At 40.9% G+C, this 23,616-nt stretch overlaps 1 protein-coding gene across 5 annotated transcripts in view; it reads right to left on the reverse strand.

The window, feature by feature from the left end:
- LOC105006325 (transient receptor potential cation channel subfamily M member 4) overlaps positions 1-23,616 on the reverse strand; it is a 112,749-nt gene that overhangs the window by 66,488 nt on the left and 22,645 nt on the right. For 3 of the 5 annotated variants that reach the window (XM_020044420.3, XM_010864791.4, XM_034295074.1), the window contains exons 7-11: positions 15,485-15,549; positions 11,473-11,712; positions 11,049-11,151; positions 10,793-10,911; positions 3,236-3,571 (exon numbers count right to left, since the gene is read on the reverse strand). In XM_020044420.3, coding sequence (XP_019899979.2) covers positions 3,236-3,571; positions 10,793-10,911; positions 11,049-11,151; positions 11,473-11,712; positions 15,485-15,549 — 863 coding nt within the window. The remainder of the gene's footprint in view (positions 1-3,235; positions 3,572-10,792; positions 10,912-11,048; positions 11,152-11,472; positions 11,713-15,484; positions 15,550-23,616) is intronic. The other 2 variants (XM_020044418.3, XM_020044419.3) reach the window with 2 other exon arrangements.

Consider the following 23,616-nt stretch of genomic DNA (forward strand, 5'->3'; position numbering starts at 1 on the left):
TGTGTTACCCTTCTGATCAAAGGTAAGCCCATATGTTTTCCAGTAGATACTGGTGCTGCAATGTTATCATGCATGACTCCATGTTGAATTTTCCCATGTCAAGTGAAACTGTGCCCACTGTAGGTGCTTCTGATGTAGAGGTGATTGAGTCCTTAACTATGCCTTTATCTGTAGATGGTATTCCAATTCGACACCAATTGATTTTATCTACATTGTCCCTGCAATTTGGCTGGCAGAGACTTTATGTGTATATTGGGCATGAAAGTTACCCGTGAACCAGATGGTCTTGTGATTACACAGCCACAGATATTGATGCTGTCTGACATTCAGACAGGTCCAGATTGGCATTATGCATGGGATTTATGACCAGATGCAGACCTTATATACCTTGGTGAAATTTACTCCATTGTGCGTTCTCTCTGGAAACAAAATATTTCGGTCATACCTGAAGCGGGATTGCATTGTACTTCTCATTTCTCCCCATTGGTTAGGGACTTAAACTACGAGAAGAAATGGCTCGTCAAACCAGGGACTGAGACTGTGATATGCAGGAATGTGCATATAGGACCAGACCACTGTGTATTAGCGGTCCAATTAACAAGCAAAGAACAATCATTGTTTAGCTTTACTGGTAGAATACCCCACATTTCAATAGCAAAGACAGATCAAGTTAACTGGGAAGATGCTGGCCCCTGGCTGGAAACTGTGTTGGACGTGAAGGATTAGATTAGCATGAAAGATGGTTCTAAATTCTCCCCCACATTGCATGTTTGATGTGTTCCATTATATCGGGCTGGCCCAGCCCAGCGGGTTGTTCATGGTGTTGACAGATCTATGCCTCTATTGCAGATGGTCTCATTGCCAGTTGTTGATTCCCCGCTGCTTCGGGGCCTTCCTGATACACTGTGGGCTAAATATAAGTTTGATAATAGACAAATAAAGGGCATTCAGCCTCTCAAAGGCACACCCAAATCCATGTTCAGGCCCAGTAGGGCCCAGTACCCTCTTAGTAAGAAAGCTGAAGGAGGGATTGCTATTGTTCATGATTCCCTGGTAGGGAGGGGTGCCATAATACTTTGCTGAAATCACACAGCCTCTGTCTGATCTCATTCATGCCCACAAAATGGCCATGAAGGACAAAATGGTTTGGACCACTGACGGACTGACTTCCCTGAATCGTCTCAAACACTCCGTGTCTACCTCTTCCTGTTTAGGTTTACAAGATCAAGTGAAGCTGTTTAACCTCTTTGTCTGTGATTTTTTTAAATTATCTTCTGTTTTGACACAGGACCACGGTGGGAGACAGTGGCCGGTGGCGTACTACTCCAAGCATTTGGAGCTAGTCTCTCGGGCTCTGGTCTGCTGCCTACGGGCAGTTGCTGCAGCTACTGAGGCTGTTCTGGCTTGTGCAGACATTGTTGCCATGTGCCCTCAAACTGTTCATGTTCCACATGCTGTTCATACTCTCATCTCACAGGCTATGACAGCACATTTGCACTCTGCTAGTTTACTGCACTACCAAACATTCTCCTGACAATGTCTCATGTTACGCTAAAGAGATGCACTGTTCTGAACCCTGCTACTCTTTTGCCCACAGATGCTGATGGTGACCCTCACGACTGTGCTGCCATAGTGGAAGAAGTCAGTAATCCACGATCCGACCTCTCAGACACACCCATTGATAATGCTGATCTTGAGTTTTTTGTGGATGGCTCAGCCCAGCGTTCCCCCAATGGGGAGCCCTTGATAGCATATGCCGTCACTTTAGCATTAGAGGTTATTGAAAGTGTTCGATTAACCTCACACCTATCTGCTCAGGCAGCTCATCTGTTTGCGCTCACTAGAGCCTGTATTCTGGCCCAACATCAGTCTGTTATTATCTACACAGACAGCAGATATGCCTTTGGGGTCATGCATGATTTTGGTACTCTGTGGCGCCAGCACGGGTTCCTAACAGCATCTGGTAAGAATCTGTCACTCTAGGTTAGTTGCTAATCTACTGGACTCTATCTTACTACTGGACTCCATTTCTGTGTGCAAATGTCAGGCTCATACTAACCCCTCTGATTCCGTCTCTAAAGGTAACGCTGTGACATGGCTGTTAAAGCTGCTGCCACGTGTCCTGTATCCCCCATTTTGCAGATGGTTTCTCTGCCTCCAACTGATGTTTTCTCTCTTAAAAACGTTCCTGACTTACAATCAGGCGCTGAGACTGTGGAGGTCTCTCGTTGGAAGCGGTTGAAATGCTCCTTTGACCAGAAGCTGAAGCTTTGGGTTGGTCCTAATGACCAGTTAATATAGTTAATAAATGCTATTTGTGGTGGAGGAAAACTTAATAAGAAATGTTACACAGTTTAACATAATGTTTAATGGTGTCTAAAGAAATATTCAAACTTAACATGATGTTAATTCGTGAAAGAATGATGTAATGTCAAGAGGATATACCGACACTTCACAGATGTATAGCTTGGTGGTGTAATGGTTAAAGAAATTACTTGTCATATGGGTGATCTGTGTTCGAATCTCGGGTGGGCAACTATGATCAACACTTTTTATTGCAGGCCAGATGAACTAGACTTGCCTGGTTTCTTGTTAAAGAATTGCATTGTTTCTCCAAACTACAAATCAGTTTCATCGGTGCATGTCTTTTCACCTACAGCTCTTAATTAGGTTAATTCATTTTGGGTTTAAACATCTAGTTATTTAACTCAACAAGGGCATGGAATTTAAGGTACCCACTCTGCCTATTGTAATAAAATATTAATTGGAATTTAGATCAAGTTTGAACTCTGGGTTTTAGTCAAATCAGCAAAAGTGATACTTATAGACATTTATGGTGGAAATGTCTGAGTGTGATTTAGGAGATGCAGCTCCCTGAGCAGAAATTTCTGGGATGCCAAAAATATTGTATATCCTCATCATCTGCTCTCTGATAAAAAACCCTAGCTGTGATTGGATCCTTTTCCAATGTACAGTACATCACCCTTCCTTTGACTCTCTCAGAGCTGAGCCAAGGAATGATCACTGTGTGAGGGTAACACATGAAAGTCATTTCAAATAAGAGTTGAAATAGATAATCAAACAAAACACTTATAGAATATTAACTTCATCTCAACTGCACAAATACCAAATTATCTCACACCTTTCATCCATCCTATTTGACCAATGTACTACCCAATTTCTCAGTAAATAACTAGTCATCTGTACTCTAAACTAAAGTGCAACCCTGTCTCACCTCATACAAGCTGAGCTCTTTGGGTGAGGTCGGTTTTGACATGGGGCTGACAGGGCTTGTGGAGCTTTTGAGGGGAGATTCCAGGTCCATAGCGGAAGGGAGAGTTGCCAGGGATCCTGCCTCTTTGTGAGGTGCTGCCAGGCCATGCCTCTCTGAGAGGCGTCGTTGGAGCAATGCATAGGTGAGAGTGCTGTCAGACAGTGAGCAGTACAGGCCTTCCAAACGTTGATAGGTTAGGTAGTCCACAATGTTGAGGCCGTTCTCATTGAAGAGACGTACAAACTGGGGTTTGTCATTTATCAGCGCGTCCGTCATGGAATCTTCTAGGTCCTTGTACTGTGGGAAGTTCAGAAGATGAGGAAAAATTTATTATATGCTTTTTTCATTAACTCAATCTGCAACATAAAATGTACGAACCCTCCACTTTGTCAGTGAAAAACCACATGGAACAAACATTATAATGTTTTACTCCTGTATGGACCATGTATGGACCATGTGTGTTAAAAATATCCATACACAAACATGATTCAGTGGAGACTGAATCACTGGTCATAATCACAAAAATCCCTTTTTACTTATGTGAATACATTGTGCAGCAGACAGTGTTCAATACAGCCTGCGTTCAAAAAAATCTGTTCTTCTGAGTGTACCAAAGGCACATAGAGAGTCAGGGAAGAAAGCCTTTCAGTTTTCCGCCCCATACTCAATGAAAAACCTGCAGAGGGACTTGAATTATGAGTGCACTGTAGAGGAAACAGCTTGACAACCCCCAAAAAGGGAATGGTTTTGCAGGTGGTGGCCACAGACAGTTGCTCTCTCCTTATCCTTCCTGACTGATTCTTCTCTAGTTTTGAGTTTTGCTAGAGTCCTTGTCACTACTGGTAGCATGAGGCGGTACCTGCAGCTTATTAAGGTTGAACAGGTAGTCCAGCTCCTCCAGGATGGCACATGCGCTTCATGCAAGACGAACAGGAGGAGCACTGCCAGAGCCCTATAAAATGACATCCAGTGGGCTACTGGTGTGCATGTTTCTGACCAAACTGTCAGAAACCGACTTTATGAGGGTGGCATGAGGGCCTGTCGGCATTTGCTGGAGAACACCAGAATTGGCAGGTCTGCAATTGGCACCTTGTTCTCTTCACAGATGACAGCAGGTTCACACTGAGCACGTGACAGATGTGAAAGAGTCTGGAAACACTGTGGTGAACGTTATGCTGCCTGCAATATAATCCAGCATGACCGGTTTGGCGGTGGGTCAGTGATGGTCTGGGGTGGCGTATTTTGCCCACAGACCTACACGTGCTTGCCAACAGTACCCTGACTGCTGTTAGGTACCAGGATGAAATCCTGAAATCCATCATCAGACCTTACACTGTGACAGTGAGCCCTGGGTTCCTCCTGGTGCAGGACAATGCCTGGCCTCATGTGGCCCGAGTGTCCCTAAGGACACCATTCGCTGTCTCATCTGGAACATGCCCAGACATTGTCGGGATTGCATACAGGCACATGGGGGTCATACACAGTACTGAGTCAAATTATGAGTGGCCAAGTTGGAACAGCCTGTGATTTCAATTGTTTACTTTCATTTTGCGGTGTGAGTTTGAATCCAGCCCTCAATCGGTTGTTGTTTTTGGTTTCCACTGACTGTTGTTACGTCATTTTGTTCTCAACTAATTACACAATGTACAGTAAAGATTTTGATATTTAATATATTTCCTTCATTGGGACCCAATGTGTTAATTAAATGTTCCCTTAATTCTTTTGAGCATTCTATATCAACCCTAATGCAAATTTAGTCACCACTAAAATGTAAGTGCCTGCAAACCAAGCCAATCTCAAACCTGCTTAACAAGCTAATCTCAAATTCCTGTCAGTTGGCCAACCATAACCAAATGTCTTGCATTCATCTACAGTCAACTCAAGAACTATAGGCACCCTCCAAGAAATAAACAAAAGTGTATACAAAAAATAAAATACAGAAACAATTAGTTAGTGTTACTCATAAGTTTGCATACCCTGGCAGTAATTGTTAATTTTTGACATTGATTTAGAAAATATAAGCATGATCATGCAATTATTTTAAATTGTATTTAAGGATAGTGATCATATGAAGCCATTTATTATAACATAGCTGTTTGTGTACTTTTTAAATCTTAATGATAACAGAAATCACCCAAATGGCCCTGATCAAAGGTTTACATACCCTTGATAGTTTGGCCTTTTTACAGACACACACGGTGACACACACAGGTGCAAATGGCAAGTAAAGGTGAATTTCTCACACCTGAGACTTTTTAAATTGCAATTAGTGTCTGTGTATAAACAGTCAATAAGTTTGTTAGCTATCATGTGGATGCATTGAGCAGGCTAGATACTGAGCCATCAGAAAAGAACTGTCAAAAGACCTGTGTAATGGAACTTCATAAAGATGGAAAAGGATATATAAAGATATCTAAAGCCTTGCAAATGCAAGTCAGTACTGTTCAATCATTTATTAAGAAGTGGAAAATTCAGGGATCTCTTGATACCAAGCCAAGGTCAGGAAGACCAAGAATGATTTCAGCCAAAACTGCCATAAGAATTGTTTGGGATACAAAGAAAAACCCACAGGTAACCTTAGGAGAAATACAGGCTGCTCTGGAAAAAGACGGTGTGGTTGTTTCAAGGAGCACAATACGATGATACTTGAACAAAAATGTGCTGCATGGTCGAGTTGCCAGAAAGAAGCCTTTACTGTGCCAATGCCACAAAAAAGCCTGGTTACAATATGCCCAACAATACCTTGACACGCCTCACAGCTTCTGATACACTGTAATTTGGAGTGATGAGACCAAATAGAGCTTTAAAGTCAAAACCATAAGTGCTATATTTCAATCAAATTTATTTATCAATCAAATTTATTTATTAAGCCCTTTTTACAACAGCAGTTGTCACAAAGTGCTTTACAGAGACACCCGGCCTTAAGGAGCAAACAACTGTAGTGTTGAATTTCAGTGTCTAGGAAAAACTCCCTAAGAAGGTCGAATTTTAGGAAGAAACCTAGAGAGGACCCAGGCTCAGGTGTGGACCAGGACCTCATCTCCTCCTAAAATTTAAAACTGGAGGAGACTGAGAAAAGTTAGTAGTGCATTCCTCATATCCCCCAGCACAATAATATAGCAGCGTAAAACCTTGGATCTGAGACGGGGGGGTCCGGTGACACTGTGGCCCTACCCGGGGGAGGCCCCGGACAGGGCCCAACAGGCAGGAAATCAATCCACCCACATTGCCAGGCATCAACCAAAGGGACACCCACCAACCGCAACCCCCCTGAATGAGGGCCGAGTATTGCTAGCAGCGTACAGCCCAATTGCACAGGTGCGCAATAGAGAGTCAACAACAAGCCAGTGCCTCTTCCCCCGAAAGGCATTGGAGGGAGGGCATCCCAGTGGCGACGAGAGCCCACCTGGCAAGACAGCAAGGGTGGACAGTATCAAGCCTACTGGTCACCTTCACGCCCCCGGGCCAGGCTACACCTAATTATAACCATGCTGTAGAGATGAGTTTTTAGTAGACACTTGAAAGTTTGCACTGAGTTTGCATTTCTAACCTTAATTGGCAGATCATTCCACAGTAGTGGAGCTCTATGAGAAAAGGCTCTGCCGCCAGCTGTTTGTTTAGAAATTCTAGGTACAATTAAAAGGCCTGCATCTTGCGATCTAAGGTTACGTGTAGGTATGTATGGCTGGATCATTTCAGCAAGGTAAGTAGGAGCAAGTCCATGTATTGATTTATAGGTTAAGAGTAAAACCTTAAAATCAGCCCTAAACCTAACAGGCAGCCAGTGTAAGGATGCCAAGACAGGAGTAATGTGTTCAAATTTCTTTGTTCTAGTTAGGATTCTAGCAGCCGTGTGCAGCACTAATTGAAGTTTATTTATTAATTAGTATGGATAACCAGAGAGAAGAGCATTGCAGTAATCTAGTCTAGAAGTAACAAAAGCAAGGATAAATTTTTCTGCATCAGTTTTTGATAGAAAGTTTCTAATTTTTGCAATGTTTCGAAGATGAAAATAAGCAACTCTTGAGACATATTTTATATGTTCTTCAAAGGAGAGGTCAGGGTCAAGGGTAACGCCAAGGTTTTTTACAGTTTTTTGGGATACGACCATGCAGCCGTCGAGGTTCACAGTGAGATCTGCTAACAACGCTCTTTGTTTTTTGGGTCCTAAAACGAGCATTTCTGTTTTATTTGAGTTTAAGAGCAAGAAATGATCTGTCATCCACTTCCTAATATCTGAAACGCATGCTTCCAAAATAGCTAATTTAGGGGCTTCTCCATGCTTTATTGAAATATATAACTGTGTGTCATCAGCATAACAATGAAAGTTAATATTTTGATTTCGGATTACATCGCCCAGAGGGAGCATATATAGTGAGAACAATAATGGGCCCAGAACCGAGCCTTGAGGAAGTCCAAAGCATACCTTTGACTTGTCAGAGGATATGACATCCACACTAACGAACTGATATCTTTCAGATAAATAAGATTTAAACCAGGCTAGAACATGTCCACGTAGCCCAATATGGGTTTCCAGTCTCTCTAAGAGAAGGGAGTGATCAATAGTGTCAAAAGCAGCACTAAGATCAAGAAGCAACAGGACGGATGCGGAACCTTTGTCTGAGGCCATTAGAAGGTAATTTGTTACCTTCACGAGTGCAGTCTCAGTACTATGATGGGACCTGAAACCGGACTGGAGTATTTCATAAATGTTATTTGTCTTTATGAAGGCATTCAGTTGTTGGGAAACACATTTTTCTAAGATTTCTGAGAGGAACGGGAGGTTCAATATTGGCCTATAATTGTTTAATATGTCGGGATCCAGATTAGATTTTTTTAGAAGAGGCTTAATTTCCGCTATTTTTTGTGAGTTTGGTACGCATCCGGAGGAAAGGGAGCAATTTATTATGTTCAGCATTGGCTGACCTAGCACAGGAAATAGCTCCTTGAGTAATTTTGTTGGAATCGGTTCTAGCTGAGAGTTTGGGGGTTTAGAACTCATTACAAATTTTGTAAATGTGTTGAGCGATACAGTATCAAAACATTCAAGTGTCCCCATTGACACCTGGTCAGGGAGGTTCAGGAAATGTTTTGGACAACTGAGATTTTGAGGACCATAACTATTTAAGGAGTCAGTTATTTGTTTTCTAATGGTGACAATTTTTTCATCAAAGTAGTTCATGTATTCATTACAACTAAAGTGAAGACCCACTTCACTAGCTAAGCTTTGCTTTTTTGTTAACTTTGCAACTGTTTCAAAGAGAAATTTTGGATTGTTTTTGTTCGCCTCAATCAGGTTGGAGAAATAAGCTGATCGAGCAGACGTGAGTAATTTTCGGTATTGTAGTGTACTGTCTATCCAGGCTAGTCACTCCAATTTTCTGGAGGCTTGCTTAAGTGCTCTAGTATTGTCTGTGTATTGTCAAGTTTCTTGTTGCGCATTTCTTTTGTTTTTAGTGGTGCAACTGTGTCTAATGTATTTCGCAGTATTGAGTTTAGATCATCGATTTGATCGTTTACAGATTTATTTACTCGTTAATGAGCGAACTTGTAAGAATATCAAGGAATTTATTTGTAGTCCGAGTGCGGCTTTTGCATAGTACGGCTTTTGAAACTCATTGTTTGGGGGGCAAGTGGATTTCTTGTTTTAACGGTAAATGTAATAAGACAGTGATCCGATAATCCAGGATTTTGGGGGTAAATTATAAGATCTACAATATCTATTTCTCGTGACAGGACTAAATCTAAGGTATGATTGTGGCAATGTGTTGGAGAGGGGTCAACAAGGCTTATAGTGAACAGAATACCATCCCCACTGTGAAGCATGGTGGTGGCTCACTGATGGATTGGGGGTGTGTGAGCTCTAAAGGCATGGGGAATCTTATGAAATCTGATGGCTAGATGAATGCAGCATGTTATCAGAAAATAAACTCTTGGACTTTCCAGCACAACAATGACCCTGAGCGCAAGACCAAGTTGACCTTCCAGTGGTTACAGCAGAAAAAAGTTAAGGTTCTGGAGTGGACATCACAGTTTCCTGACCTTAATATCATCAAGCCACTCAGGGGAGATCTCAAACGTGCGGTTCATGCACATGACCTGGTGGCATTTTGCCAAGACGAATGGGCAGCTATACTACCTGCAAGAATTCGGGGCCTCATAAACAACTATTACAAAAGACTGCACGCTGTCATTGATGTTAAAGGGGGCAATACACAGTCTTAAGAACTAAGGGTATACAGACTTCTTTCTTTGTTGCCATGTTTTGTGCTATGATTGTGCCATTCTGTTATGACCTACAGCTGAATCTGAATCCCATAAGAAATAAAAGACGTGTTTTGCCTGCTCACTCATGTTTCTTTACAAAGAGTACATATATTACCAATTCTCCAAGGGTATGCAAACTTTTGAGCACAACTGTATATTTTTCCCTCAAATATCCTTGAATTCATTATGCCATCAATCCTAAAGAGAACATGAACCATTCTTGCATCTGTTATGAAATTCTTTGCTTTATAGTTGTCTCAAACTCCAGGAACTCTATTAATGGCTTTCCCCTGTTCCTGCTACCTTGGGGTATAAAAGTACATTTACACTCCTAAAATCCCTTTGACATCCATCAACCTTTGGGATTAACCATTGGCTGTCAGCTGAAAGGTGACATAGTTTTGTTAACCTACACATATAAGGTAAAGGATATAAAATGCATAATCAATAAACAGTTGAAAATACCACTAAGCACAGTCAGGGCAAAAAGGTGCAAATTTGCCAAACAGAAGACGCATGTGCATATAGACCCACACACAGGGAGGAAGATGGTGAGGGAGGCAGAGAAGAATCCAAGCATCACTTTCAGAACAACACACTCTAGTGTAATCTTGGGGTTATCAAGTCTCAAAATCAACTGTTAGACACAACCTCCATATCAACAAGTTCTTTGGAAGGGTGGCATGAAAGAAGGCCTTACTGAGACCAAGCCACAAAGTGCAGTGCCTGAATGTTGCAAAGAGTTATTAGAACTACAATATGAATCGTGTATTGTGGTCAGAAGAAACACAATTTTAACTTTTTGGCCATGCAAACTATCAGTATGTTTAGCCACAAAAGGGCTGCAAAGAAGGAAAAACCCCTCATACCCAAAGTAAAATATGGTGGTGAATCAATTATGTTTTGGGGCTGTTTTGTTATTAGTGGTCCATGTTCTTGTGAGGATTGATGGCATAATTCCAGGATATTTCAGCACAAAACTTGGTTGCCTCTGTCAGGAGATTGAGACATGGCGTGGATGGACATTTAGCAAGACAATGACCCCAAGCACACAACCCTGTTTCCAAAACGTAAAGAAAAACACAATGCTATGATGCGCAAATAATTTAAATCCTATATTAGATATTACAAAGACAACATATCAAATGTTGAAACTGAGAAATATTATTGTTTCTTGAAAAATATATGCCTACTTTGAATTTGATGCTAGCAACAAAAATGGTATGATGACAAAAGTGAGAAACATCTCACCTTCCATTGGATGTCTCCATTGAAGAGTTCACTCTTAGCGATGTCCACCCTGTTCCAGGCCACTGCTAGCTTCAGCTCCTCTGTATATTCACTTGCATTGCTGGACACACGTTTATTAGCTGTAAGGAAAATATACAGAACATCTGCACAACACATGTCAGCAGATATCACGTGCACGCACGCACGCACACACGCACGCACACACACATATAAAACAGACACCTAGGAAGGTACACATTAACTAAGGAACACCTACCTCTGACCAGAGCCCTCAGTAGAACTGTGTCAAAATCATCAGGACTCTCCTGTTCCCCGTTGAACACCGTTATCAGATCTCTGTTCTGATAGATACTCAGAGCCTGGAGAAAGGAAGAAAGAGGGGAAGGAGACATACAGAAATAAAGAAAATGAAGAGACAGAAAGTGAGATATGGATGAAGAAGCAGTATTAAGTTCTCATTTACTCAATCACTCACACACTTAATCAAATCTGCTTTGTCAAACACCCACATGTGCCAAACACACAACTACATACTACCTCCTCTATTAGTTTTCATTTGGATATTATGGCTTTCGATTACTGAACTGCAATACTGTAGGAACACATTTTGCTGCACCTTTCTCTAAATTATGTATGTGACATATACAATTTCATAAACACCACAGTACGCCCACTCTCACTCTATCCACAAGCTTCTCCAGTTCGGCCTTTGCAGGGAAGTATCTCTTGACCCTCTCACGGGCCCTGTCCCGCAGCTCTGCACTGGGACTCTGGTTCCCTTCATTCTCTGGGGAAGGAGAGGTGGTGCATGTGGGGAGGGCTGACAGGGCATCCAGCAGCTCACAGATTAAATCCGCTGCTCGACCAGAGCCATTCAAAACCAGCCAGGGAATATTCTTACTGAGAGAGAGATCCATCCGCTAATGGCAAAAAGATAGAATAAATGACAAAGAATGAAAAAGAAAAGAGATGAATAAAATAATTGTGCCTGTGGAAAAACAGTCAGCAAATGTGTTACTGTTACAGTGAGGAGAACAAGTATTTGATACACTGCAGATTTTGCAGGTTTTCCTACTTACAAAGCATGTAGAGGTCTGTAATTTTTATCATAGGTACACTTCAACTGTGAGAGGGAATCTAAAACAAAAATCCAGAAAATCCCATTGTATTATTTTTAAATAATTAGTTTGCATTTTATTCCATGACATAAGTATTTGATCACCTACCAACCAGTAAGAATTCTGGCTCTCACAGACATGTTTGTTATTTCTTTAAGAAGCCCTCCTGTTCTCCACTTATTACCTGTATTAACTGCACCTGTTTGAACCCGTTACCTGTATAAAAGACCTCGTTACCTGTCCACAAACTCAATCCAACCGACTCCAACCTCTCCACAATGGCCAAGACCAGAGAGCTGTGTAAGGATATCAGGGATAAAATTGTAGACCTGCACAAGGCTGGGTTGGGCTACAGGACAATAGGCAAGCAGCTTGGTGAGAAGGCAACAACTGTTGGCACAATTATTAGAAAATGGAAGAAGTTCAAGGTGACGGTCAATCTCCCTCGGTCTGGGGCTCCATACAAGATCTCACCTCGTGGGACATCAATAATCATGAGGAAGGTGAGGGATCAGCCCAGAACTACACGGTAGGACCTGGTCAATGACCTGAAGAGAGCTGGGACCACAGTCTCAAAGAAAACCATTAGTAACACACTACGCCGTTAAGGATTAAAATCCTGCAGCGCACGCAAGGTCCCCCTGCTCAAGCCAGCGCATGTCCAGGCCCGTCTGAAGTTTGCCAATGACCATCTGGACGATCCAGAGGAGGAATGGGAGAAGGTCATGTGGTCTGATGAGACCAAAATACAGCTTTTTTGTCTAAATTCCACTCGCCATGTTTGGAGGAAGAAGGATGAGTACAACCCCAATAACACCATCCCAACCGTGAAGCATGGAGGTGAAAACATCATTCTTTGGGGATTGATTACTGCAAAGGGGACAGGACGACTGCACCGTATTGAGGGGAGGATGGATGGGGCCATGTATTGCGAGATCTTGTCCAACAACCTCCTTCCCTCAGTAACAGCATTGATGATGGGTCGTGGCTTTGTCTTCCAGCATGACAACGACCCGAAACACAGCCAGGGCAACTAAGAAGTGGCTCCGTAAGAAGCATCTCAAGGATCTGGTGTGGCCTAGCTAGTCTCCAGACCTGAACCCAATAGAAAATCTTTGGAGGGAGCTGAAAGTTCGTATTGCCCAGTGACAGCCCCAAAACCTGAAGGATCTGGAGAAGGTCTGTATGGAGGAGTGGGCCAAAATCCCTGCTGCAGTGTGTGCAAACCTGGTCAAGAACTACAGGAATCTCTGTAATTGCAATCAAAGGTTTCTGTACCAAATATTAAGTTCTGCTTTTCTTATGTCATGCAATAAAATGCAGTGTACCTATGATAAAAATTCTACATGCTTTGTAAGTGGGAAAACCAACACTACCGATTTTGCATCAAATACTTGTTCTCCCCACTGTATATATAGTTCTTAGCAGGGTGTGTGTTCACAATCTAGTAGATAATTAGATTGTGATGGGAAGATACAAATGCTCATGTTAGCTAAGATTCAGAACTTATTAAATTAGCATGACAGGACTTGTACTGGACTTGTCCAGCTGGTGTTAATAAATCACTGACAAAGGACTTGTCCAGTTTAGTGTTTATAAATCACTGATGAAGAACATGTCCTGCTTGACGTTTATAAATCACTGAACTTGGAGTCTGATTCTATTTAATGTTTTTAATTTGCCTTTTATGATTTAGATTTATGACTAATTTCTATGTTTGTTAGATTACATATGTACATTTTATTTTGCCAGTTTGTAATTTAGAAATAATGACTAGCTGCTGCCTATCTTGGCCAGGACACTCTAGCATACCTGACAACAGTATTTCTTCACCTTGTTCAAGCTGGAGATATGAAAACCACCTTTTTATGTGTTTATATTGAAACTTCAAATGATCTCAATATAAATATGCTAGCAAGAACACCAGATTTACTTCTGTTAAAGTATTTCATAATTGTTTAACTACAATTTCCACTCCCAATATCATTGTGTCCAATCTATAAATATGACTTTGCCTCATTGTAACAATGGCACAAAAAGTGCCAGATAGATGAAGATTGAAAAATGTTTCATCCCAAACACATCTTGCCAATCTGTTCTGATTATTTATCACACTGCTTGCTCAACCAATAAAAAATCCCTGGTTCACACGCATTAAGGAGAATCCCAGTCCAACAAACTGAATTAACCCCATTGCACCCCACCTATAAGCTTGGTGTTAAGCCATATTGCATCGGCTATGATTGATCCTCAGGCATTGCAAGTATACCAGGACCAGGATTTGAATACCAGGCTACAATGACCCATCTTTACTGCATTGAAAATAGTGACACCATCTTGGTTAAGTGAGCAGTGGAATAAATTATCAGAACAGCTTTGCAAGATTTGCCAATATTCTTACAAAGACATACATTGTTAGTTAAAGAAATAACTGTTTAAAAAAAAATCCACTGTATAACATAAACCAATGACCAAAACTGATGGCAAGACAGCACAAAACTTCTAATGTATCAATTCCATTTGTAAACGGTATCTGTGCTATTAGTCAACATACCTGGTATATGTGAAAAATTATACAGAAAGGATCTTGTGCTGAGAAGTCAAGCAGCCATATGGCAGCGTCAGTCACAATAATGTAATTCTTACATCCTGACCCAACACCCTCTCTCCATCATTTGGAGCACAGACACAAGTTCATTGTTGTTATTGTCCTTATATGTGTTCCTGATCACTTCCCCTATTTAAGTTCCTTCTTCCCTCATGTGTCTTGTCAGTCATTATTTGAATTTCAATCCTCTGTACATTGTTCTGTTTTCATGTTCTGTTTATTAAGTTCTGTTAAGTTTTAGTTATTTTATTAAGGACTTCTGTTCTCACAACATTTACTTGCCTGCCCAAAAAGGTCTGTACTTCTATAATCTTCACCCAGCACAGCCAGAAGACTGGCCACCCTACAGAGTCTGCCTCCTCGCCAGATAAGCGTCTTTGGGTCATTGAAAAGCGCTATATAAATCCCATGTATTATTATTATTATTATTATTTCTTCATAAGGCCTGAGCACACTAGTGAGTTTTTCCTAGCCACTGTGCATAATTTCGTGTCATTGCTGGCTGTTTTCAGACTGGGTATCTGTAAAAGTACTTTGTTACAACTACTGTCATGAAAAGGACTTTGCTTTATAACTGATTGACAAAGCCAAAAATATATTTAGAATAGCTCTAGTGGGAGTGTTGGGTTGAATTCGAAATCAATAGATTCGTGAATAAACAAAAAATATTCAATTACATTATATAAACTATACCATCCATTTTCATAAACTGAAAAGAATAAACTATTTATTTCGAAGGTTTTTTCATAAATAAATAAAAATGCTAATCACTTCATGATCAAGAATTGAGAATTATCACAACTTTGATGGGCAACAGTACATCTCTATCTTTAGCCAAGTTAAATCGGTTTCCAAAAAAAACAGATCCACTCTCAGAAAATATAGGGAGGGAAATGGGAGGAAAGGAAAGTTCTGGTCATGGCCAAGTAAGTGAAATGTTATGATAATTAATTTGAAACAGATTACCTCCAGCATGTTACCTTCCCCAGCGATGAGCATACAGAGCACAGGGATATCTATACTGCCACTACCTGGAAGAGAACAGGCAAGAGGGGACAGTGTGGGGAGCAAGGGAGAAGTTTATAGTTATGAGTCATTGAACAGATGTCATTGTGAATGTCTGATTTATTACTAAAAATAATATTAGTATTTCTCCCACAAGCACTGTGGGTTTCCTAAAATGAAATATTTTATAATAATTGGAAAGATTCACAATGCCAATGCTTTTTGAAATATGTTGGTCTCTTGAAAGAGAAGTGATCACCTTGTATTTATATTTGCAACTGTCATCAATTAATTGTTAAAAGACAAAGTTTTTCCCTGAGCCATCTGTGCAAAGCCATTCTTCTTTCTTTAACTGCTCATCTAACCAGGAAGTTACAGCTAGCTTTTGCATGTGCCGGTCTGAGGTAGTGGAACTGAGACCAGGAAATCGCTGCTTATAATGCTTAGGTCAACTCCCATTGCCTGCGGGTCTTCCCAGACAGTTGTCAGCTAGTGGCACAGTAAAGCCTCGAACCTAGAATGTGGTGGTGAGTCTGGTCCTACGAACCTTAGAACATTGTGCCACCTGAGAATACTGAGAACCTCATTTACATAGACGCTACCATGAGTAAAGATAATCCTAAATTAATTTTGAATAATATTAATAACAATCATACAACCTGTTTGGGTTCAGCATTTTGGGTTCAACACATTACTGTAATCAATACATGCTGAGAGACGCTTGTGATCACCCACATCAAAGAAAGTTTGACAGAAGCTTTTTGGCTTCTGTCAAAACAGATTTCCCAACTACTGAAATGGCTGCAATCAGGAATCTAATCTCATGGCGGCACCAGCATCTATGGCTTTGATGACACCATCTGTGGTGTATTCTTTTGGCCGTTGTGCCCATGGGCTGGATGTAAAAATCTATTCCCCAGACTGGCGGCCGCATGAATGAAGGTCTCTACATGCATGCACAGTGCAAGCCTGTAATTAATTTTTGTATTTTTAAAATGATCCAATGATGTTTTCAAAGTATATATGTTGACTAGCTTCATAGCTTGACTCAGAATCCCTTATTTTATTCAAGAACTCGCACAGTGACAGTAACCACCACGCAGGGGGAACCTTAATAAATACATTTTTAAAAGCCCTACAGGAATAATTTGTGATTGAAAATCCTTAATTGCTTAATTGAGACTTGAGAGTTCATGTTTCTTGCTTTAATCACATCCTTCATGGTTTTTCAATGTTTGTTTGACTGCCAGTGCCAAGCTTACATCCGTGTAGCTTAGTTGGTAGAGCATGGCACTTGCAACGCCATACGTTTTGGGTTCAATTCTTACAGTCATAAATGTACAGTTGTGCTAAAAAGTTTGCCTACCCTTGGTGAGAATTGGTAATATATGTATAATTTGTCAAGAAAACATGAGTGAGGAGGCAAAACACGTCTTTTATTTCTTATGGGATTCCCATTCAACTGTAGGTCATAACAGAATGGCACAATGGTAAAACAAAACATGGCAACAAAGATAAAAATGAACTGACCCCTGTTCAAAAGTCTGCATACCCGTAGTCAGTGTTCAACAAAAGACGACCTGTGGGATTATTTTGACAGCGCTGAAATAGATCTCTATTTGACAGCAACATTAACACACATCAACACTTCCTCTTTAGTGATTTTGCCTACAAAATGAAAGTGCAAGAAAGATTTTTGCAACAATACTTTATTTGGAGTTGAATTGTTTTTACAATTGTTCTGAAAGTTCTGAAGTGCATTCAATTGTGGCTTGCTTGACACACCACTAAAATACTCAGCAAACAGCGGCAACTTCAGTGGAAATAAGACACTGGCTTGGCATTCATGAAACTAGGTAGGATGAAGGCATAGTTGTCTTTCCATTCATCTTTGAATGCCCTATTTTCGCTGTCAACTTTCCTCTTGAAACTTTTACAATAAGTCAGGCTCCAATGTGTAACAAAGAAGCAAATTAAAATGATACACATTTATTAATCACAATATGGAAAGAGGAAATAAAACAAAGGTCGTTAAAAGCATGACTCAAACAGGCCATTAATGGGCATATTCAAGTCTGTGTTTATTTCTTGAGTTATTTTTATCCATTAGGCATTTCCCACATATCTGTGTCTTAGAAAGGTGGTCTGTGTTGCAAGTTGGTGAATGAAGACACTAGCCGGGTTAGGCCTATGTGTCAGTAATACTGTATTAATTAATCCAGCACAAAACCCAGACACCGTCACACAACTGTGGCTTTTTGTTTCTGACTGTCCTACAGGACTTAATCAAAAGGTAACCACAACTGACTAAGCAGTTACAAAACACACTGTAATAGTCTGTAAAAGGCAATTCTAGTTGCATTTTCATCAATTCATTTCTTAAATTATCCTTTGACTATGTTCTGGCCCACCATCTAGTGGGCTAAAAAAAATGGCCCGATGCCAAACTTACTTGCCCTCCCCTGCCCTTAGTTCTCATTCCTGTGTATTGCCCCCTTTAGCATCAATGACAGCATGCAGTCTTTTGTAATAGTTGTCTATGAGGCCCCAAATTCTTGCAGGTGGTATAGCAGCCCATTCGTCTTGGTAAAATGCCTCTAGGTCATGCAACGTCTTTGGTCGTCATGCATGAACCGCACATTTGATATCTCCCCAGAGTGGCTCGATGATATTAAGGTCAGGACACTGTGATGGCCACTCCAGAACCTTCACCTTTTTCTGCTGTAACCACTGGAGTGTCAACTTGGTCATTGTCATGCTGGAAAGTCCAAGAGCGTTCCATTTCATGCAGAAGAATGCAAATTGTCTGCCAGTATTTTCTGATAACATGCTGCAGTTATCTTGCCATACATTTTCACAAGATTACCTGTGCTTTGAGAGCTCACACACCCCCAAAACATCAGTGAGCCACAACCATGCTTTACAGTGGGGATGGTATTCTGTTCACTATAGGCCTTGTTGACCCCTCTCCAAACATAGCGCACATGGTTGTGACCATAAAGCTCTATTTTGGTCTCATCACTTCAAATTACAGTGTGCCAAAAGCTGTGAGGCATGTCAAGGTGTTGTCGAGCATATTGTAACCAGGCTTTTTTGTGGCACTGGCGCGGTAAAGGCTTCTTTCTGGAAACTCAACCATGCAGCTCATTTTGGTTCAAACATCATTGTATTGTGCTCCTAGAAACAACCACACCGTATTTTTCCAGAGCAGCCTGTATTTCTCCTAAGGTTACCTGTGGGTTTTTCTTTGTATCCCGAAGAATACTTCTGGCAGTTTTGGCTGAAATCTTTCTTGGTATACCTGACCTTGGCTTGGTATCAAGAGATCCCAGAATATTCCACTTCGTAATAAGTGATTAAACAGCAATGACTGTCATTCCAAAGGCTTTGGATATCTTTGACTTCCTTTTCCATCTTTATAAAGTTCCATTGCCTTGTTACGCAGGTCTTTTGACAGTTGTTTTCTGCTCCCCATGGCTCAGTATCAAATAGAAGACAGTTTTCTAGCATGATCAGTCATATTTTAAAAATCAATGCCAAACTTTCACAATTTCTGCCAGGGTATGCAAACTTATGAGCACAACTGTATGCAGTCACTACTGTAAGTCATTCTGGATAAATAAATGACTAATAAATTACTAAAATGAAGCTAGTAAAGATGTCAGATTGAAGCTAGCTTGTGTCAGGATATTTGTTGCAGGAAGATAGTACTGCAGCTCCATTAATTTCGTATCCTTTGACACTTAATGTGGCAGTGGAACATGTGTGTTTTATTCGAGCAATATACAGTAGGCTACCAAATTCTTATTACCTAGTAATAAATGTATTATTAGATCAAATATCACACAGCATAACCATAGTTATATATTTTATGGTGTAAATGTTGTAAAGAGAGCACAACAGCAACTTTTTATGCTCCTTAGTACAACTGAAGCAACGTGTACAGTATAACCCACGGAAATTTGGAGCGTCAATCTAAATTATAACCAAAATAATATTATATAGTTACTAAGGGCTTCTGTTATTTACAGAGTCAATAAATCTGCAAACTATCTAATCAAGGATCTAACCTCAACACTACTAAATACCTTAGATATGGTTGCACCATTAAAAACAAAAGAAATATGCAACAAGAAGCTTGCTCCATGGTACAGAGACAATACTATAGCACTCAAGCAAGCCTCCAGAATGTTGGAGCAAAAGTGTTGCTCCGCCAAAGTATTTACACTAGCCTGGAAAGACAGTACAGTGCAATACCGAAAAGCACTCACATCTGCTCGATCAGCCTATCGAAATTAACTTCTTTAAATAGATCATCACAATTAGAAAACAAATAACAGACTCCTCCTTAAATAGGTATAGTCCTCAAAAACTCAGTTGTCCTGAGAATACACAGAACTTCCCTGACCTGTTTTAATGAAGACACTTGAATTTTTTATCCTGTATCACTCGACATGTTCACTATCAGTTCACTAATCAGTTCTAAACTGACCAATTGTCAACTGGACCCAATTCCAACAAAACGACTTTGTTTGTTGGAGCTACTTCCTGTTCTTGGTCCGCCGATGTTTAACAAAATATACACTCACCTAAAGGATTATTAGGAACACCTGTTCAATTTCTCATTAATGCAATTATCTAATCAACCAATCACATGGCAGTTGCTTCAATGCATTTAGGGGTGTGGTCCTGGTCAAAACAATCTCCTGAACTCCAAACTGAATGTCAGAATGGGAAAGAAAGTTGATTTAAGCAATTTTGAGCGTGGCATGGTTGTTGGTGCCAGACGGGCCGGTCTGAGTAATTCACAATCTGCTCAGTTACTGGGATTTTCACGCACAACCATTTCAAGGGTTTACAAAAATGGTGTGAAAAGGGAAAAACATCCAGTATGCGGCAGTCCTGTGGGCGAAAATGCCTTGATGCTAGAGGTCAGAGGAGAATGGGCCGACTGATTCAAGCTGATAGAAGAGCAACTTTGACTGAAATAACCACTCGTTACAACCGAGGTATGCGGCACAGCATTTGTGAAGCCACAACACGCACAACCTTGAGGCGGATGGGCTACAAAAGCAGAAGACCCCACCGGGTACCACTCATCTCCACTACAAATACGAAAAAGAGCCTACAATTTGCACAAGCTCACCAAAATTGGACAGTTGACTGGAAGAATGTCGCCTGGTCTGATGAGTCTCGATTTCTGTTGAGACACTCAGATGGTAGAGTCAGAATTTGGCGTAAACAGAATGAGAACATGGATCCATCATGCCTTGTTACCACTGTGCAGGCTGGTGGTGGTGGAGTAATGGTGTGGGGGATGTTTTCTTGGCACACTTTAGGCCCCTTAGTGCCAATTGGGCATCGTTTAAATACCACGGCCTACCTGAGCATTGTTTCTGACCATGTCCATCCCTTTATGACCACCATGTATCCATCCTCTGATGGATACTTCCAGCAGGATAATGCACCATGTCACAAAGCTCGAATCATTTCAAATTGGTTTTTTGAACATGACAATGAGTTCACTGTACTGAAATGGCCCCCACAGTCACCAGATCTCAACCCAATAGAGCATCTTTGGGTTGTGGTGGAACGGGAGCTTTGTGCCCTGGATGTGCATCCCACAAATCTCCATCAACTGCAAGATGCTATCCTATCAATATGGGCCAACATTTCTAAAGAATGCTTTCAGCACCTTGTTGAATCAATGCCACGTAGAATTAAGGCAGTTCTGAAGGCGAAAGGGGGTCAAACACAGTATTAGTATGGTGTTCCTAATAATCCTTTAGGTGAGTGTATTGCTCCCTATCCTACGGTTGTGTACCAAACTCACTAAAATTGGCAGAAATAAAGCTTTTTCTGAAGCTTCGAATATATAAAAAAATTACAGGCCAATATCGAACCTCCCGTTCCTCTCAAAAATCATTTTCCCAGCAACTCAATGCCTTCCTGATTAAAAATATTTATGAAACACTCCAATCTGGTTTCAGACCCGTATATTCTAGCATTCCTTGAGGCTTGGTTTTGGGACCATTTTTGTTTTCATGATACATGCTGCCTCTGGGTGATGTCATCTGTAACACAATGTCAATTGTTACTGTAATGCTGATGACACATAGTATATTTCAATAAAACATTAAGCCCCAAAAGGTGCTACTTTGGAAGCATGCGTTTCAGAAATTAGGAAGTAGATGACAGATCACTTTTTGCTTATGAACTCATAAATGCTTGATTTAGGACTCATGAAACAAATAATTTTGTTGGCAGATCTCACGTTGAACCTCAACGGTTGTATGGTTGTATTCCAAAAAAGTGTTAGCTTCGATCCTGATCCCTCCATAAAAAATATTTAAAGAGCAGCTTTTATTCATATTCAGAACATTGCGAAAATGATGAATTAATAAATAAACTTCAATTAGTGCTGAACTTGGCTGCTAGAATCTTAACTAGAACTAAAAAGTATGGATACATACTCCAGTATTAGCCTCTATACACTGGCTGCCTATTAAGGCTAGAGCAGGATTTATTGTTAACCATTGCATGGACTTGGTCTTACAACTCCATTTCCAAAAAAGTTAAATGTAAATAAATACAGAATGCAATGATGTGCAAATCATTTAAATACTATATTCAAAAGAAAATAGTACAAAGACAACATATCAAATGTTGAAACTTAAACATTCTGTTTCTTGAAAAATAAATGCCCATTTGGAATTTGATGCCAGCAACACATTTCACAAAAGTTGGTACAGAGGCAACAAAAAACTGGAAAAGTTGTGTAATGCTAAAAACCTAATTAACCTAATGCTAAACCTAATTATGTCAATTTTAACACGATTGGGTATTAAAAGATGATTCCAGATAGGATGGGTCTGTTCGAAAGGGAGGATGGGGAGGGGTTTACAACTCTGTGAAAGAGTTCGCAAGCAAATAGTGCAACAAATTAAGAATAACATTTCTCAGTGTAAACCTTCAAGTGTCTTCTAAAGACTAATCTCGTCAGCAAGGTCTGTGATTAAGTGTAATCTGGCTCAGGGGTGTGAGGCTGAATGCAAAGGCTTGGATACTATCCACCACTGATGTCCACCGCAATGTCCTCTCCTCTCTCCAGTGCCATTCGGGAGTGGAGTCATTGACATACTGTTGTTTCTCTACTGAGGAGTGATACTCAGCACTCTTTCAGGGTGCTTACAGTTGGTTGGTGTCCTCCTGCTCCGTTTAAACTTAGAAGGACATGAGGTCTTGGACCAGACCTCAGGAGTACCAGGTTTGAAAGACTTGTAGCTGCCCCTGTCCAAAGTTCTCCTGGTTGTGTTGCAGATCAAGATGATACCCGACAATTCCAGCTGCCACTCCGCTGACTCCCCCCCCGCCCCCTGTCCTTGTTCATCTGGTCATGCTTATGACCTGGATTATGTGTTATAGACTCTGGACACAGCCCACATATGCATTTATTAATTACTACAATTTGTACTCTTAAAATGTTCACCCGGCTCAGCAAGAAGAGGACTGGCCATCCCTCCGAGCCTGATTCCTCTCTAGGTCTCTCCCTAGGTTTTGGCCCCTTTTAAGGAGTTTTTCCTAGCCACTTTGCATCAACACTGTTGTTGCTTGATCCTTTGGGTTTCCGGCTGGGTATTTTGTAAAAGCACTTTGTGACAGCTGCTGATGGTAAAAGGGCTTAATAAAACAAGTTTTCATTATTGTTTGATATGGTGCCACTTCACAATTTTTGGGACAGCATTGATATCCACTGTGACCAAGCCTGAGTTCAGCGTGTGTAACGTCCGGCCACAGTTCGCATCCCATTCCGGGACAATCACACCCACCAGCGGCTTGCACATGTTCCCTCAGCTCTGCGCAATATTCACACACACTCTCCCAACCAGCTCCCAAATGTCACACTACCTCGAGATCCCAATCACCGAATTCTGTTTCCTATCCCCAGTCCCTATATAGCTCTCCCCAGCCAGTCACTCTTTGTGAGGTATTATATCGTGAGTGTATTACCAAGCCTGTTAAAGTTACTCAGTTTCCGCAGTGTATTGACTCTCTGCCTGTTTTGGTTCTATTGGTGTTGCCTAATCCTTATC

The sequence above is a fragment of the Esox lucius genome, chromosome 11 (assembly GCF_011004845.1).
Source record: "Esox lucius isolate fEsoLuc1 chromosome 11, fEsoLuc1.pri, whole genome shotgun sequence".
NCBI lineage: Eukaryota > Metazoa > Chordata > Actinopteri > Esociformes > Esocidae > Esox > Esox lucius.